Source organism: Cornus florida, unplaced genomic scaffold (assembly GCF_030987335.1).
Source record: "Cornus florida cultivar Cherokee Brave unplaced genomic scaffold, ASM3098733v1 CherokeeBrave_3.0.0_Hap2_Chr11, whole genome shotgun sequence".
Classification (NCBI taxonomy): domain Eukaryota; kingdom Viridiplantae; phylum Streptophyta; class Magnoliopsida; order Cornales; family Cornaceae; genus Cornus; species Cornus florida.
Genome location: NW_026775581.1, coordinates 79,974,186 through 79,989,577, shown reverse-complemented (window position 1 = coordinate 79,989,577; position 15,392 = coordinate 79,974,186). Strand labels below are relative to the sequence as shown.

At 35.9% G+C, this 15,392-nt stretch overlaps 1 protein-coding gene across 2 annotated transcripts; it reads left to right on the top strand.

Moving 5' to 3' along the window:
* The first annotated feature begins 253 nt into the window (after positions 1 to 253).
* Positions 254 to 14,707, top strand: LOC132287144 (uncharacterized). 2 transcript variants are annotated; one of them, XM_059789659.1, is made up of 7 exons: positions 254 to 708; positions 802 to 889; positions 10,044 to 10,214; positions 10,306 to 10,494; positions 13,421 to 13,460; positions 13,575 to 13,664; positions 14,349 to 14,707. In XM_059789659.1, exons 1-6 carry the CDS (start codon positions 380 to 382, stop codon positions 13,655 to 13,657), a joined length of 900 nt encoding a protein of 299 aa, XP_059645642.1. In that variant the 5' UTR covers positions 254 to 379; the 3' UTR covers positions 13,658 to 13,664; positions 14,349 to 14,707. The 2 variants fall into 2 exon arrangements, with proteins under 2 accessions (XP_059645642.1, XP_059645643.1); XM_059789660.1 differs by lacking the exon at positions 13,575 to 13,664 and having other exon boundaries at positions 255 to 708.
* The last annotated feature ends 685 nt before the right edge of the window (positions 14,708 to 15,392 follow it).

Genomic DNA, 15,392 nt, shown 5'->3' with positions numbered 1-15,392 from the left:
TGGTGGGCCAGAGCCATAGAATTCAGCCATGCGAGGCTACCTAATAGGAATAATAGGTTTCCCCCCTAGCTGGGCTTGGGGTTCGACTACATCGAGCCCATATGACGCAACTACGGGTGTCTTACTTTGGGCTAGCGTTTTGTTTGATACGAATCGGAATTCGAATCTTCAATTGCTGAGGTGGCGCGATCTCCACCCCGCGATGGAGCAGCGGAAATCTGCCGTACACCTAAGCAATCACAGTCACAGTGTAGAGAAGCTGCTAAGTTCACCACCGTCACAGAGCATTAATCGAATTCGACGTTCCTGACCTTGAAACCCTAGATCACTGCGACTGAACTTTGTGATTAGGGTTTTCTGTTTCCATGCCATCTCAATCATGTTTGTGTGCTTACTTAAAAGTGGATATCCCGGCTCCGACATAATACAGATCAAACCCGAGTATTCGGGAGTAATAGACGAAACCCAGACGATTACTGTAAACCATCTGAAACCGACGGGAGTTAGCGCTACGAAATTTCGCGACGAAAGTATCGCCACCGGCCAGGACATAGTCTTGAGGATTTTCAAGAATAATCGCGAAACAGAAGCGACGCTCAATCCAAGTCACTTGGTCGACTATGTTGTAATCGTTATTAAACCAGAAAAAGGAAAAATAGCTATGTATGGAAAAGTAGCAAGGAACGGCGACTTCCTTCGACGTATTCCGTACGCGCTCTCTTTCCATACATATATATATATATATGATCTGCTAATTACAGTTCTTTTATACATTTTCTTTTGTTCTGGTTGCATCATCAGCGGGATAGGCTCCCTACTGTCTAGGGAATATTCATCGAGGCGTCTGGAACCGATTCCGATTCCGATTCCGATTCCTCAAGGCTATCAGGTTTAAACTGGTTGATTTATATATGATCCACCCAATATATATATATGTGTGTGTGTAAAGTCCTACCATAATAATAATAATAATAATAATTACCATTAATTGATTTTTAAGTAAAACTTGCTTATACTTCCATTTCAATTAGTTTTATAGGTAAAATACTTTCATTTTGATTATTATCAAGCTAACATACTAGGAAAGTTTTAGTTATGTTATATAAACAAAGAAAATTTTTGTGGGGTTGTATAGGGTGTTTAATTAAAAAAAATATAAGGAGTATTATTAGAATTTTAACAAAATTTTAGGTGCATAATATAAATAAAAAAGAATGTCAGTCGAGGCGGCACTACTACATGGTTCTGTCCTAATTAGGTTTTCTGTCACAAATTTTGAGTTTGGTAGCAAATCTAATTATATTTACTACAATTTGATTTTATAGCAAATGTTAAACTATTTGCTACAAAGTTAGGACTGAGCAATTCTCTTAACAATGCCTGCAAATATATCTTGGCTTGCACTATGATCCAATTTTGTTGCAAATAATTTGTTTCGAAAAAAAAAAAAGAAAAAAAAAATTTAAATTTAAATCAAAACAAATTCGAAAAAAGTTAAACAATTGGAAAGCTTGAATAAGAAAAGTCAACAACAAAATTCAAACCTTCTCATCGATCCTCTTCTTGATCTCTCTTCCAATTGTTTTGCTCTTTCCATTGCCTCAACACAATTCCTTTTTGCGCCCTCAGCCCTCCTACTAGTTGCCTCCAATTTCGTTCCCGTGCATCCTCCTGATGAAATGAGCTTTATGCCATACATGAGCCCATGACTGTAGTTAGGTTTGTCAACGAGGACTTCTTGCATTATATGATGGTCAAGCTAGTTGAACTGCCAGTGACTCTGTAATTATCTGCCCTTGCAATTAAAAAAATAATAATAATTAGACCTATAATGAAATTTCCAACATAAGTGAATGAAATTTCACAACTGGGTGCTTCCAATTAACCAGAAAAACTCAAATAGTTTCTTTACATCCTTGAAAGAAAGTCAATGATAAATTTTGGAGCTCTAATACAAACGGGTTCTCCCGTATGTGTTCTTTACATCCTAGAAAGAAAGTCACTGGGTGCTTCCAATTAACCAGAAAAACTCAATAGTTTCTTTACATCCTTGAAAGAAAGTCAATGATAAATTTTGGAGCTCTAATACAAACGGGTTCTCCCGTACGTGTTCTTTACATCCTAGAAAGAAGCAATTAACCAGAAAAACTCAATAGTTTCTTTACATCCTTGAAAGAAAGTCAATGATAAATTTTGGAGCTCTAATACAAACGGGTTCTCCCGTACGTGTTCTTTACATCCTAGAAAGAAGCAATTAACCAGAAAAACTCAATAGTTTCTTTACATCCTTGAAAGAAAGTCAATGATAAATTTTGGAGCTCTAATACAAACGGGTTCTCCCGTACGTGTTCTTTACATCCTAGAAAGAAGTCTTTCTTTCTAGGATGTAAAGAACACGTACGGGAGAACCCGTTTGTATTAGAGCTCCAAAATTTATCCTTCAGGGTTCTAGCTCAGTCGAGATGGGTCCTGTAGGTGGCACACAAGCAAATTCTCATTAATCACAAAGATCACAACTTTCAAATTCTCAATTAAGGCTACAAATTTAGCTTTTTTAATTTCGCAAACTTGGTTTATGTGTTTTTTGGTTGATATGCCAAACACTTATTAAATTCTTACATATATGGAATCTTTAGACAACTTCAATTCCTGCAATTTAGCATTTTTTATCATCTTCAAATACATCCTGAAACCAATTAAAAATGAACCGAACACTGCTGGCATGAGTAACAGCTTGAAGGTGTCAAGGTTTCCATTTTGTGCTGTGGTTATGGCCACCACAAACCATAGGATTGCCCTACTTCAGCAGGTTTGATTCCTAGGGTTCTTACTCCTTTTCAATTTTTTTTGCTAGAACAGAACAAACTAGAATATACCACTCTTAAGTCAACAGAACCTAGCCTTTTCTTAGTTATTTGAAACGAAACCTAGAATTTTATGTTGGGTAATATTCTAATAATTACATGCAATGATTATTTGAAGCTTACTCTGAATAACTATCATGTGCTATACTACTAGTTTTGGGGTTCTTAACTCTCACACGCTCATGTTACCATTTTGTTGATTGTGTTGTCAACTCAGTTAACTATATTATTGTCTGTCGATGTTACTCGTGATTTTATTTTTCTTTCCTTATTCATATTTCATTTGTTTGGCTTTGATTGCATTTATTCAAGTTTTATCATTTTTGCCAAGTCATCAGTAAGACATACCTGCTAAACTCCCCAATGTTGCTCACCAATTGTTTTATGCCAAGCTGGTTTAAACATTTGATTAATCTATGTAATAAAAATTTCTTTGTATTTTGAAAAATACAGTTCGATCATTAAAGTATAAGGCCTGCTTTATTTATGATGGAGAAAGTGATATGAGGCTGTTGATTTTTGTCATTTTATTTCGTTTGAGAATAGGGACCCTCTTTTCTTTTTTTTTTTTTTTTTTTTTTTTTTTTTTTGTGTATGTGCGAGTATATGGCCAAAACATTCAGATGCCCTAGGATTTTTAGTTGATGAAAGATGGTTTTGGGATTTCGGTTTCACTTGAGTCTCTAAGGGCTCTCGTTACAAAATTTGGATTCAACTCTACTAGTTGAATTGAACCTCTGCCTACTTACAAGCAACCAATTCCCTGTCTCTTATCTTCTAAAGGTGGGTGAAAAAAGAAGAAAAAAACTTCGCATATTTGTTTGAATTTGAGGAACCTTTTTTTGAATGCGGTGCCTGAAAAACTCCTATAAAAGCATAGTGAGGAGTTATTATTATCACATAATAATGGTTGAGTTATGATAACCAACCCATTACCTTTCCACTCCCTTCGCGATTTCTTTTTCTTTTCTTTTATCTTTTTACTTCATTTGCTGACATAAAGTGAAGAAACTCTAGTTGGGAAAGGGTGTCTTTGAGAAACATGTTCATTGATAGTTCTAAGATTATTATATCTAGGTTTATCTGCATAATCTAATATTCATCTCAATCATTTTGTTATTCTGCTGCACATACCTATTGCCAGTCTACATTTTCTAGTTTGTTAAATATCATATATTTCCTTGTAAATATCTCCACACATCATCCTTAGGTTTTCTGCACTCCTCACGGACTAAATTAGTTCTGCCTTCTAGGAAGTATTTCTCATGAAAAGAAAAATCTTGTATTGGAGCTCTAGAGAGTAACTTTTGGAATTGATAATCCAAGCAGTCTCATGTTTTTTTCTCTTGAAATTTGCAAGATATTGTGTTAGTTTGACAGTATGATGGCATATATGTTGATCATTCAGTCTGTAATCTGACAACATGCATTGATGATTAACCCAAGGTTCTTGCAAGAGTGATGGCCTGATTCCTTATTCTTTTAGGTCAATTGGTGGGATTGTCACTCTATTGTTAGTCTTTTGGATTTTGTGGATAGTCTTAAGTTATAGTGCCGTCCTGGACGGCTTTTGTTTCCTTGGGAGCGCTCCCCTTTTGAGCGCCTTTAGTGATTTTGGTTTTACTTATCAGAAAAGAAAAAATGAAAAGAAAAAGAGTGATGGTCTGATAACCAAAAGTATTTTGGTCGAATGAATTGAGGACCTGACCAATGTTGTTACAGGCGCACGCCGAGGCTCTAGGTGCAGGTCTAGCGCTTGTTGTTATCCCAGGTTCATTGATGTTTACTAGGCGTGTGCCTCGTCCTATTTGTTGTGAGGCGCGCCTCACTGTTTTTTTTTTTTTTAAATAATAATTATTCTATTTCTGAAGCCAAAAAGGGTACTTTTGGCAACTTAATAAACTAATAAGAAACCCCAAGCTTATGAGAGAAGGAATTTTTGTTCAAAAGAATAAACAAATAAGAAAGCCCAAGAGTCAAAGTGTCAACCGAACATAGAAAGAGTGAGATTGTGAGACCAATGACAAAGCCCTAGTTGCAGAGACGAACGATGAAGCGTCTTCTTCTCTAATTCTCTCTCCTCTCATCTTTACTTACTTCTCTCTCTTCATCTAGTTGTCTTCTCTCTCTGTCTTTTTCTTTTTTTGGGGCTCTGTTTTTTCTCCTTTTTCTTCACACTCTCTGTCTCTTTTCTCATCTACTCTCTCTTCATCCACTTCTTTTGTCTCTACTCTTTTTTTTTTTAAATAGATTTATTTCTTTTTGTGCTCTGTTTTCCCATTCAAAAAAACAAATTCTGGTTTGCCTTTCAAGAAAACAAATTTGTGCTGTGTTTTATGGTTCTTGAATGCTTATATAGTTGATGGATTTACTTTTTTATATTTGATATTAATTTTTAGAATATTGATACGACTTATGAGATATGAATGCTTTTATGGTAATTTAAAATATCAATTATGCGCCTCACTTCACTTAGGCGCGCGCCTAGGCTCCAAAGGACCTCTAGCGGCTTGAGCCTTTAATAACACTAGACTTGATTGACCAGGGTTTTCTCGAGTGTTGACGGGTTTTCAAGGATGGATTCTTTTATAAGGATTCCAGAATTTAGTCATAACGAGGAGATGTTTTGGTTGTCTTGCAAAAGAGGACTAGGTGATGCATGGTAATTGATGGTTTTCTGGCTTGAGGAAGGAAAAAAATTGCTAGGTTATTTTTTTCCAATTAACATATGTAATGCTAACTTTGGCGTTGGGAGATACAAGGAGCTGTTTTGCCACAGCAGATTTGCCAATATCATAGAGGATGAGATTAGCATTGGTAGGTTATTTCAAAATGCATTGCAAATCAACTGATTTCGTATCAGGTTCTTCAAAAATTGATGATTTTTCATGCATTAAGACAATAAAGACTGATGACCAGATCATTTAAATATATATATTTTTTTAATGAATTGTGTTGTAAGAATTTCAATAGTTAGTCAAAGGAGGTAGCCTTGATGCCTTTGTGAAAGGAGGACACAGTCATACATGGTAATTGAGGTTTAGTGGCTCGAGGTTTAGTGCCAATATCATAGAGGATGAGATTAGCATTGGTAGGTTATTTCAAAATGCATTGCAAATCAACTGATTTCGTATCAGGTTCTTCAAAAATTGATGATTTTTCATGCATTAAGACAATAAAGACCGATGACTAGATCATTTAAATTTTTTTTTAAATGAATTGTGTTGTAAGAATTTCAATATTTAGTCAAAGGAGGTAGCCTTGATGTCTTTGTGAAAGGAGGACACGGTCATACATGGTAATTGAGGTTTAGTGGCTCAAGGGAGGAACTCGTGTGCTAGATTATCTTTTTATTTTATTTTATTTTTATTGTTTTGCTGTGTAACAAATTTAGCACAGGGACAATTTATTTATTTTATTGGCAGTGGTTGCTGGGAGAAATTATATCATGAGGTTAGCTTTGTAAAGGTTAGTTTGAAATGCTATATGGAGCGGTGGTGTTACTATTCTCCTTTATGGTCAGTTCGTTAGAAATTGATGATTGTTGAAGCCTTAAGAAGAGATGGCAATGAAATCCTTTGTCCTGGTAGTTTCAGCTTTCCACTATATGTGCTATATGTGAAGCTTTGGGGATTGATTCAAGATGCCCAAATAGTTCATGCACATTATATATTAAGTGAACTGCAATGTACCTTTTATCATATTAATATTGTTCCTTGGGTGTGCCAGTTCAGTGATATGAGTTAGTTTTCTGTTTTGCATCGTACTGTTGGAGTGCCTTTGTACAGGTAACAATAATAGCTTAGTAACTTAAATCCTAATTATATGAAGTGTAGTGAGATCAGGGGTGTCAGGCAATAAGGTACAAAGATATGGCTCTATCTTATTGAGTGGATCTTGGGATGGAGGAGCAAATATGTTGAGTGATGCATTTCAGAGGCATCCCTTTTTTTATGCTCATTAATGGGATAGGATCTATTTCTTGTTTAATTCTTGGGGATCAAAGCGAAGTGACTCCCTGCTGCCTTTTCGTTAGATAATCCTATTATTTTGTGCTTTGTTTGAGAGCTAAATAGAATATTGAGGGATCTTATAGTTTCAGAGATTCAATTTGCAAATTACAATGTTTTGTAATGTGATTGTTATAACCAATTTTAGGTAATCAAATGCATTTTAAGATGTTTAAAGAACTTGATTGCATTTGAGTTAAAAGTTAGGTATAGGTTATGGCATAATTTTGTGGTGGGATGTAGAGAATTGGGAGCTGTAATGTGGATTAGAAATTTAGACATCAGCCTGCAAATTTTAGTTTTCATCAAGGAGTAGCAATTAACTTCATGCTGCATGGGTTCTGTAATTCTGTTGCTGGACAGGCATGAGAGGAGTTTTGTGACGTCATTGAACAAATTAGGCAAAAAGATCTCTTACCCACTGCATTAACTTGCTGTTTGCCTTCATACCCTCTTATTGGCCTTAGCTGGTAGTTTCGATGAGAAAACATGCATTTGTTTTAATGACCATAATTACACTCTTTAACAATTATGTGAAACTGTATTTTTTTGTTCCAAGTTGGGGATTAGGGTGTTCTTTTACTTCCGCTTCACTCCGTATAAATTTGAGGGCCTTCTCTTCATATAGTAATTCAAGGGTAGATCAGATATTAAGGCACTCTATAATAGTCTCTCGCCCACTTTTTTTTTTCATGTGTGCTGAAAATTTACGGATCATACTCAATGGTATAACCTCCCCATCCTCAAAGAGGAGGGGAGGGGTTCGTGCCCAGGCATGGGCAAACTGTGTGAGTACTTACCTAAAGCCAAGGGCGATGACGGAAGCATGTGTTAACATGTCAAGGCCTGTGACATAGGCCCTTCGCCCGAAACAAGCACATTTGAAAGAATCACCTCTTGACCAACAGAGCTACAGCCGATTTGTTTGCTGTTGCTTGTTCAAATACATGATCTGAGATGAAAAAACACTTAAGTGTCTGACACATTGGAAAGTGGGTTCCCAAAGCATCCCATCAGACATGGTGCCCCTAATCTCCTTCGGTGCTGCAGTATTAATTTCTGATCAAGTGTCACTTTTTTCCCTCTCACGTGATCAAGTGCCAGCTTGCAACAAGGATGCATCTCAGCTGTCCACGAGAGAATGATCCAATGGCCAAACTAGCTGTGTTCCTACTATAAACATAACTCATTTATGTCTGAGCAAAGGTCCTGCACCAACAGAACAGACATTCCTTATTGTCTCCAGGCCTAGTTTATTTTCAAAGCTTGTTCCAGCAGTGTAGCTCAAAGTGTATACCTTGTTTCCACTATGTTTTCTTTAAGTTTAATGTTGTAGTTAGGCTTTAAATTCCTTGCATTTACTGCTTTTTTTCAATTCAATGTTTGAAGTGGTTAGCTTAGTGTTTCAGTTTGTGAGTTTACAGTTCATGGAGCATGCCTTTGGGCGAACTATGTTAGAATGTAACTAGGACCAAAGCTTTGTAATACTTATGAAACTATAACTGATCTTCATCTACTATTCCAACTTAATGACTAGATGGTTACTTTTTGCTTGAAGTGTTGTGAAATCTCTCTCTCTCCCCCTCCAGAAAATAACAAAATATAACTTCAAAGAAGTCAACAGAGCCTTTTGAGTAGGGCCAAAGTGACAGAACCAGTGAAAGGGTCATTCTTGCTCTCCACAATCACCCTAGTTAGATAAAGCAAAGTCTACAGGCCCATGCGACCGTGGCAATCAGGAATATTTGCTTGGCTTCTTAGAGCTTGGTTATAGCCAGCTCAGCTGCAAATTTGGACTTGACAGTCTTGGCACACCTGTAAGCAAGGAAATTACAATTGTACACCTGGGGCACACTTTGAGCCAAACTGTATTTGATACAAATGGCTTGGTTGAAGTTGTTCATTCCTTTCTTTATTCTTCTTGTATACATCTTTATAGCTACTTCCTAATTCCTTGTAATATTTTTTGCTCCTCTCCCAATTATAGAATTGAATTTGGTCTCTAGTTTTCGTGAGGTCTCTTTTTGGTGCATTGAGATCCTTTATAGTTGAAAATTCTGAGATTGAATGAAGAGATTGTCTGATGGAGAAATAGATACAACCCAAGAGCTTGAACCACATATGACTTGCACCTACTATTGGAAAAGGGGAAAAGATAAATAGAATTAGAATTTTTTGTGAATTAGGGTTACATATTTATGTTCATTATATTTAATGGTAATGTATTGTTTTAGGGTTATTTTGCTATTTTTAATGTTTCTTAGGGTTTGTTTATGTTTGCCCGTATAAATGCTATTATGTACTCGAACAATTCAATTTTTGGGATAATTGATTTTTGTATTTTTCAAATTTCTCAGGGGGAACGCATTAAATACTTAAATTTCTGATAGATAGAGAAGAAGAATCTAGGTTGCCCTTCTAATCCTTGGATCAACAAATCTAGGTTGAACTCAACCTGACCTCAGAGGATTCCATTGTTGAACTATATAGTGTATACACTTCTCATCAATGGTTGTTTCATTTATATATCCTACTTTCTCCCCAGAATAATATGAAACACGTCATTATTTTCTTTTTTTTGTGTTCTAATTTGCGTCTGTGGTCTGCTATGAAAGGCCATATGCCACACAGAAAGTAACATTATTTTACACACGAGAGAAGTTAGAATTTTATCCATTTTAAGTCGATTCTCATTCTCAATGTGTGTGTGCGTGTTCGTTCTGAAGTCGTGTGACAACAAACTTGCTTTATATAATTTGTTTGTTTATCATCTTTAAGCTGAATGTATGTTTTTCTGTTTATGTCTTCGTGTTCGTACTGCAGTCATTTGATAACAGCTTTATTTAATTTGTCCGGTTATCAGCTATCATCTTGTAGTTGGGAAAAGGCTTGGTTCTTGGTTGTTGTTGTTGTTGTTGTGGTTGTTGTTGTTGTGGTTGTTATTGTTGTTGTTGTGTTGTATCAGTTATCATCTTTAAAGCTGAATGTTTGTTTCTCTGTTTTTGTCTGTGTGCTCGTACTGTAGTCATGTGACAACAACTTGCTTCAATTATTTTGTTCTGTTATCAGCTATCATCATGAAGCTGAATGTTTTTCTATTTATTATTATTATTATTTTTGGATAAGTAAATGTTTTTCTATTCATGTTCTTATTCTTATCATCTTGCAGGTTGAGGGTCCAGAATCTCCTGAAGAGATGCTCACGGCATCACAGAGAGTGATTGAAGAGAGTGCTCCTGCTATTGTTGAAGCAACGCATGATGCAGAAGAAGGTATAAACATCATGCTTCTGAGGGAGGAGCAAGATGCTGCTTATCGAGCAGCACTTGAAGCTGATCAAGTATGTTGCTTTTTAGCTTTGGTCATTGCTTTATGTTATTTGCTAGGTTAGTCCAGGTCAGCTAAGATGCCTTCATTGTCGGCCACATAAGGCTAGGGAATGCCAGATTAAGGAAGAGCAAGAAAGGATAGAAAGGGAAGCAGCTGAAGCTGAGGGGAAGCAAAAGGAGGAAGAAGAGGCTCATGAGAGAGCTGCGCATGAAGCATATTTAGCACGAATGCAGCCAGAGAGAACCCTTTTACTGGTTGATGATCTTGAAAAAGGATCTGATGTAACTCAAGTAATCCCCTCCTGTTTGAACTTGCTCTTAATTTTTTCAAAATTTATGGCAATTTGACTGACCATAACGGGGTCCGACCCCTTGACATCTTGCTGAAAAAACCATATGTTTCTCTCTGTCATTTCTCCTATATGAAGATCATATTGACTTTCATATAAACTGATGTTCTTTGTGCAACAAAGTCATCCATTTCGTGGCCATTGTATGTCACTCTCCCCAACGCCAATAGTATGCATATATGATATAACAATATAAGATCACAAGAGCCTTACTGAAGATATACATATACGGACACACACACATGTATAAAAAATCAGCAGATGAAGCAAATCTTGGAATTAGTTAAAGGACTACAATATTTCTTACTTTTTTAGATCTGAACCAAGCTTTCCAGCCAGAGCTAGCAGCAGTGTGGTTTTTCTTGGTAGGCCTAGAAGCAATGCCATTTTGCGAAAATGATTAAATGAAATGAGAAATGAGAAGCTAAGAGAGTTCATAATGGACAATTATAGTATTTTGTCATCTCCACCTGTCAGGCTTGATGATTCCACTGACATCATGAAGGCTTGGTAATGGTTTCTTTTTACCAGGAAGAATATGGAGATGATTCATGAGCCCCTTTAGAGAGAGAGAGAAAGGGAGAGATTGCAGGGTGAGTCTAATTTTTAAATGAAAAGATGATGGCATAAATCATGTAAATGTATGTCGGTATTAATTAAAAGATGAATTACCTGTAGCATACTAATCAAGAAATTGAATACAGTAAGCAATGCTTTTCTGCCAACATAAGCTTCTGCTTCAACATTTAAATGCTAAAACCGGCTTCAATTGTTGGAAGATTAATTCCAACTCTGCGCATTTTTAAACCAAAATGAATAAATTATTAAAGATTGCTTCAGGTGAAATAAAATTTAAAACTTTTTTTTTTCCTAGCTGATAATATATATATATTCTAAAAGAAAAACATTTAGATCAAAGTGCAGTGACTACAGTCTAGTGATGCAAGATTGTGTATATTTTTGTGAGATTACTGTTCAATGCGTTTCTTGAGCTTCAACAAGAAGTTATCATTATCTTCCTCTGTAATTTTCACAAGCCTCTCTTAACATATTCTTTTTCTCAAGCAGTCCAAGATTCTTTGTATCAATTGCTCTTAGTTGGCCCTCTTCTTCAGTCAGTTTACCTCTCCTTATACGTAGATATGGTGGTAGTTTCTCAATAGCAGCCCATTTGAGAGCCTCTTCACCATCTGCTTCCCGAGTAGGCCTTGAAAAAATTTCCATGACATTGTTCCTCCATATATTAGTACTTAAACCTGCACTGTTGATTCTACCACTCTCCATTTTCACTGCAAAGAGCTGTAGAGTTTAAACAACCAAAGCCCAATAAATTCTCTCCAAGATTCCTTCAAAGAAACTTAAATTCTTGAATTTCTGCTCTCTTCTAAGTGTTTATTTGAAGCAGAGAGATACAATACTGTATCCCTCTTTCTCTGTTTCATCTGTAGTTGGTTTTTGAAGGGACTTGGTATTTTGAGGAATTGTGATAGAAAAGACTGGTATATATACATAGCATGTGAAGTACGAAGGGTCAACTTTAAAATGCTTTATTGTTTGATGATGCAAGGGTTGATGTAATTGCAGCTGATAGAAACGTAAAAAAAATCTAAAATCATTGAAACCGGGAAGTTGATAAACTTACACTTAAGATGCCAACTATTTATGACTAGAGGTAGGTATAGCAATTTAATTTCACTCATTTCCCCACCACCTATTTATAGTTTTAGTTTCTATAGATTGGTTTTTGGGTTTTTTTTTTCGTTTTTTCTCTGGAAGGTTCTATCGATGGTTTCAAATGCCCTTATGAAGTTATGATGCCAACTATTTATATAGCAATTTGATTTCAGTCATTTTTCCATGGCCTTTATAGTTTAGTTTCTATAGATCTTTTCTTTTTTTCTTTTTCGTTTTTTTTTCCCTGGAAAGTTCTGTAGATGGTTTCAAATGCATTTATGATACCAACCCTTTATGACCAGGTATAGCAACTTAAAGTCTTAAATTCACTCATTACTCAACCACCTTTATAGTTTTAATTCTATAGATGGTTTCAAATTCAATTCTTTTATGATTTATTTATTATAATATGTTTTTTCTTATACAGCTTAAATCAAATGGTTAGGTTTGTGCCTTTTTGGCTTAGTATCCTAAATTTTCTGATATCTGGCTAAATATTCCCTAATATCTTTGTCTCAATCGTAAGATTAGAACCCAAATAATTTTCAGCCTACGTCTAATAAAACTCTGCATACAAACGCATGTGTGTTAGTTTTCTCCTCTTATTTCAAAGCAAAATGACAATCTTTGTGAGGGTGCACGCTCTTCCAATAATTTTGTACGTGTTAACTTTTTCAAGCTATTATTGTGAAAGTTACCCTTTCAAGCAGAACCAGTACAGGTATTACTGTAACTATCACCTACAAAATTAACTAAATCTCTAGAAGGTCACATGATTTGGTACTCCAAAAAGTTTAATTTGATCAACTCATTTAGGATAGGGCTTCCAGTAGAGTTGTTTGCATATCTGCCTTTAAATCCTACCATATTTCTCTTGTATTTATTCCGATGATCACCATTTGTATACGGGTTGGTATAACTGCTATCTGCTAAATTTAGAGTTGTGTCCCAAAACCATGGATGGATCGACTCATTGTTATCTTGTGTCATTTATTTTTTTTTTGGGTGTGTTGGGGGGGGGGGGGGGGGGGGGGGGGGGGGGGGGGGGGGTGTTACGTTATTTCTTCCTTGTTTCTATCTAATTGGTTCAATATTTTATATATATTTGATTTGTATAAGGTATAAGGGAAGTTCTTTAATAAAATGAATGTTTAAATTGTGTAGTTTATAATTTGTTTTTGTTTTATTTTCAGGTTGCAGATAGTGGGTATCGGCTACCCCGAGTTATTATAGGTATAATCTTCATACTTAACCTCTAATGTAACATAAATTGCCATAGACTTGAGGAACCTGAACACGATTTCCATTTACCAACATGATATTGGTTTTATTTGCGCGGGCTTGCAGGCTCTTACACCGACTCTCTACACACATCAGCTAACTACTTAAGCTACTGGTTTAAAGTCGAATCCAATTATGTTCAGAACTAGACATAAGGTCTTTTTATCACACATTCTTACTTACATTTTAAAATTTCTGATTATGTATATAATCAATACGGAGTATAATCTTAACAATTCCTTGCATACAAGATTCATATTTCTGTCTCCACCATATTACCACTTGTTAACTGAACTCAACTTTGCCCAAAAAACACAATGAGGAATTGTAAAATACATATTCAAGTATGAGCAACCAATACTAATATATAATTCTTTTGCCTTCCATGGGTTCTAGTTGTGAGTTTTGCTTGATCGGGATAGGTAGCCCTCTTGCTATTCTAGAGAATGCCCGTCCAATCCTTCTTGCTTCCCATTTCTCAAGTTACTTTGTTTACGTCTTCCTTTGTTCTTTACGTCTTCCTTTGTTCTTTATGTCTTCCTTTTGTGCTCTTAATTTGTAGATGCTTTATTTATACTACTCTCTCTCATTTTATTCCTACTGTTTGTGAAAATTGTCAAGGGTGCTTCAAATTATATATCATTTTGAGTAGTTTAGAATTAATTAATGAACTTTGCCTATTTGTTATTGATCTAGTAACTTCGATTACTAATGCTTCCTGTGTTCTTTGTATGGCATTTTTATTTTGAGGATGTCTATAGGGAGCAACATATGGACTTAACCAATGTTTAACCAATTGAATGACAGAACTATTCTTAATTTTTGTAATTCTATTTTCAGGTTTGTTAAGAGGAAGATGACACATGAAGAAGAAGTGTCTAGTTCCTTGTGAATGTCCACTATAGTTGACATTTGAATGGACATGAATCTAAGAACTTGTTGGGATGGATCAATTTATATCATTTTCAAATTTGGTTTGTGGATCGTGTGACCCTCTTGTTGGGGAATGGATCAAATTATATAAGTTTAGTTTCTGGATAGATATCATGTTACCCTGTTAGTAGGGCTTCGATGCTTTTAGTTGTTTCATTTGAATGGACATGAATCTAAGAAACTTCCAGCAATGTTTAACATGTGGACATTTTGTATCAATGGGAATTGATATGGAACATTTTGCAGACATTCTATAGTTTTGAGTAGTATTTTTATTACTTTTCCCAGCAGTATGGTTGCTGGCCATTCCTCCTCTAGGTAGCACTCATGACTCCTGCTAAAAGTTGCATATCTATCTGTCGCGATAAGCTATGGTGGCGGTAGAAGATATGGTAGGAAGGGACTCTCATGGATGAGTAGTGATGGGAATTCCTTGGTGTAAGTTTTCGCTCTCTAGAATGAGAGCTTCTCACTCTAGAACTCCATGTATGATCTGAGCTGAGTTTTCTTCTAATAAAGCCCCATATATGTTGGGGAACACGAGTAGAGGTGCTAAAAGATTCTTGAAATGTGAATTTCTTTCCCTCCACACAACAGGCATAGGCTCCTAGGCATAACTGATTGATAACTGATTTGATACACTTGCCCTTCAGGTATATAGCTACCCAAGAAATGAGCTCATCCATAGAATCGGGAGCTATATGGAATCCACATCCAAATGTTGTAAGAATAGGTATTGTGATACAAATTGTGGTCATGGAACTCATTTTGTGAGTTGCAAATAAAGCAGGTTGGGGAAGAAATATGAAGAATTCTATCTTTTATTGATAAACTTCCTATGAATTGTAGATGAAGGTTCATCTAGACTGGCCTAGGAAACTACACTAACCGCCACCAAAGGGTATAGGAGGATAGCTAAGGTGATCTCAGGTGCGTCAATGTGTGAGACGG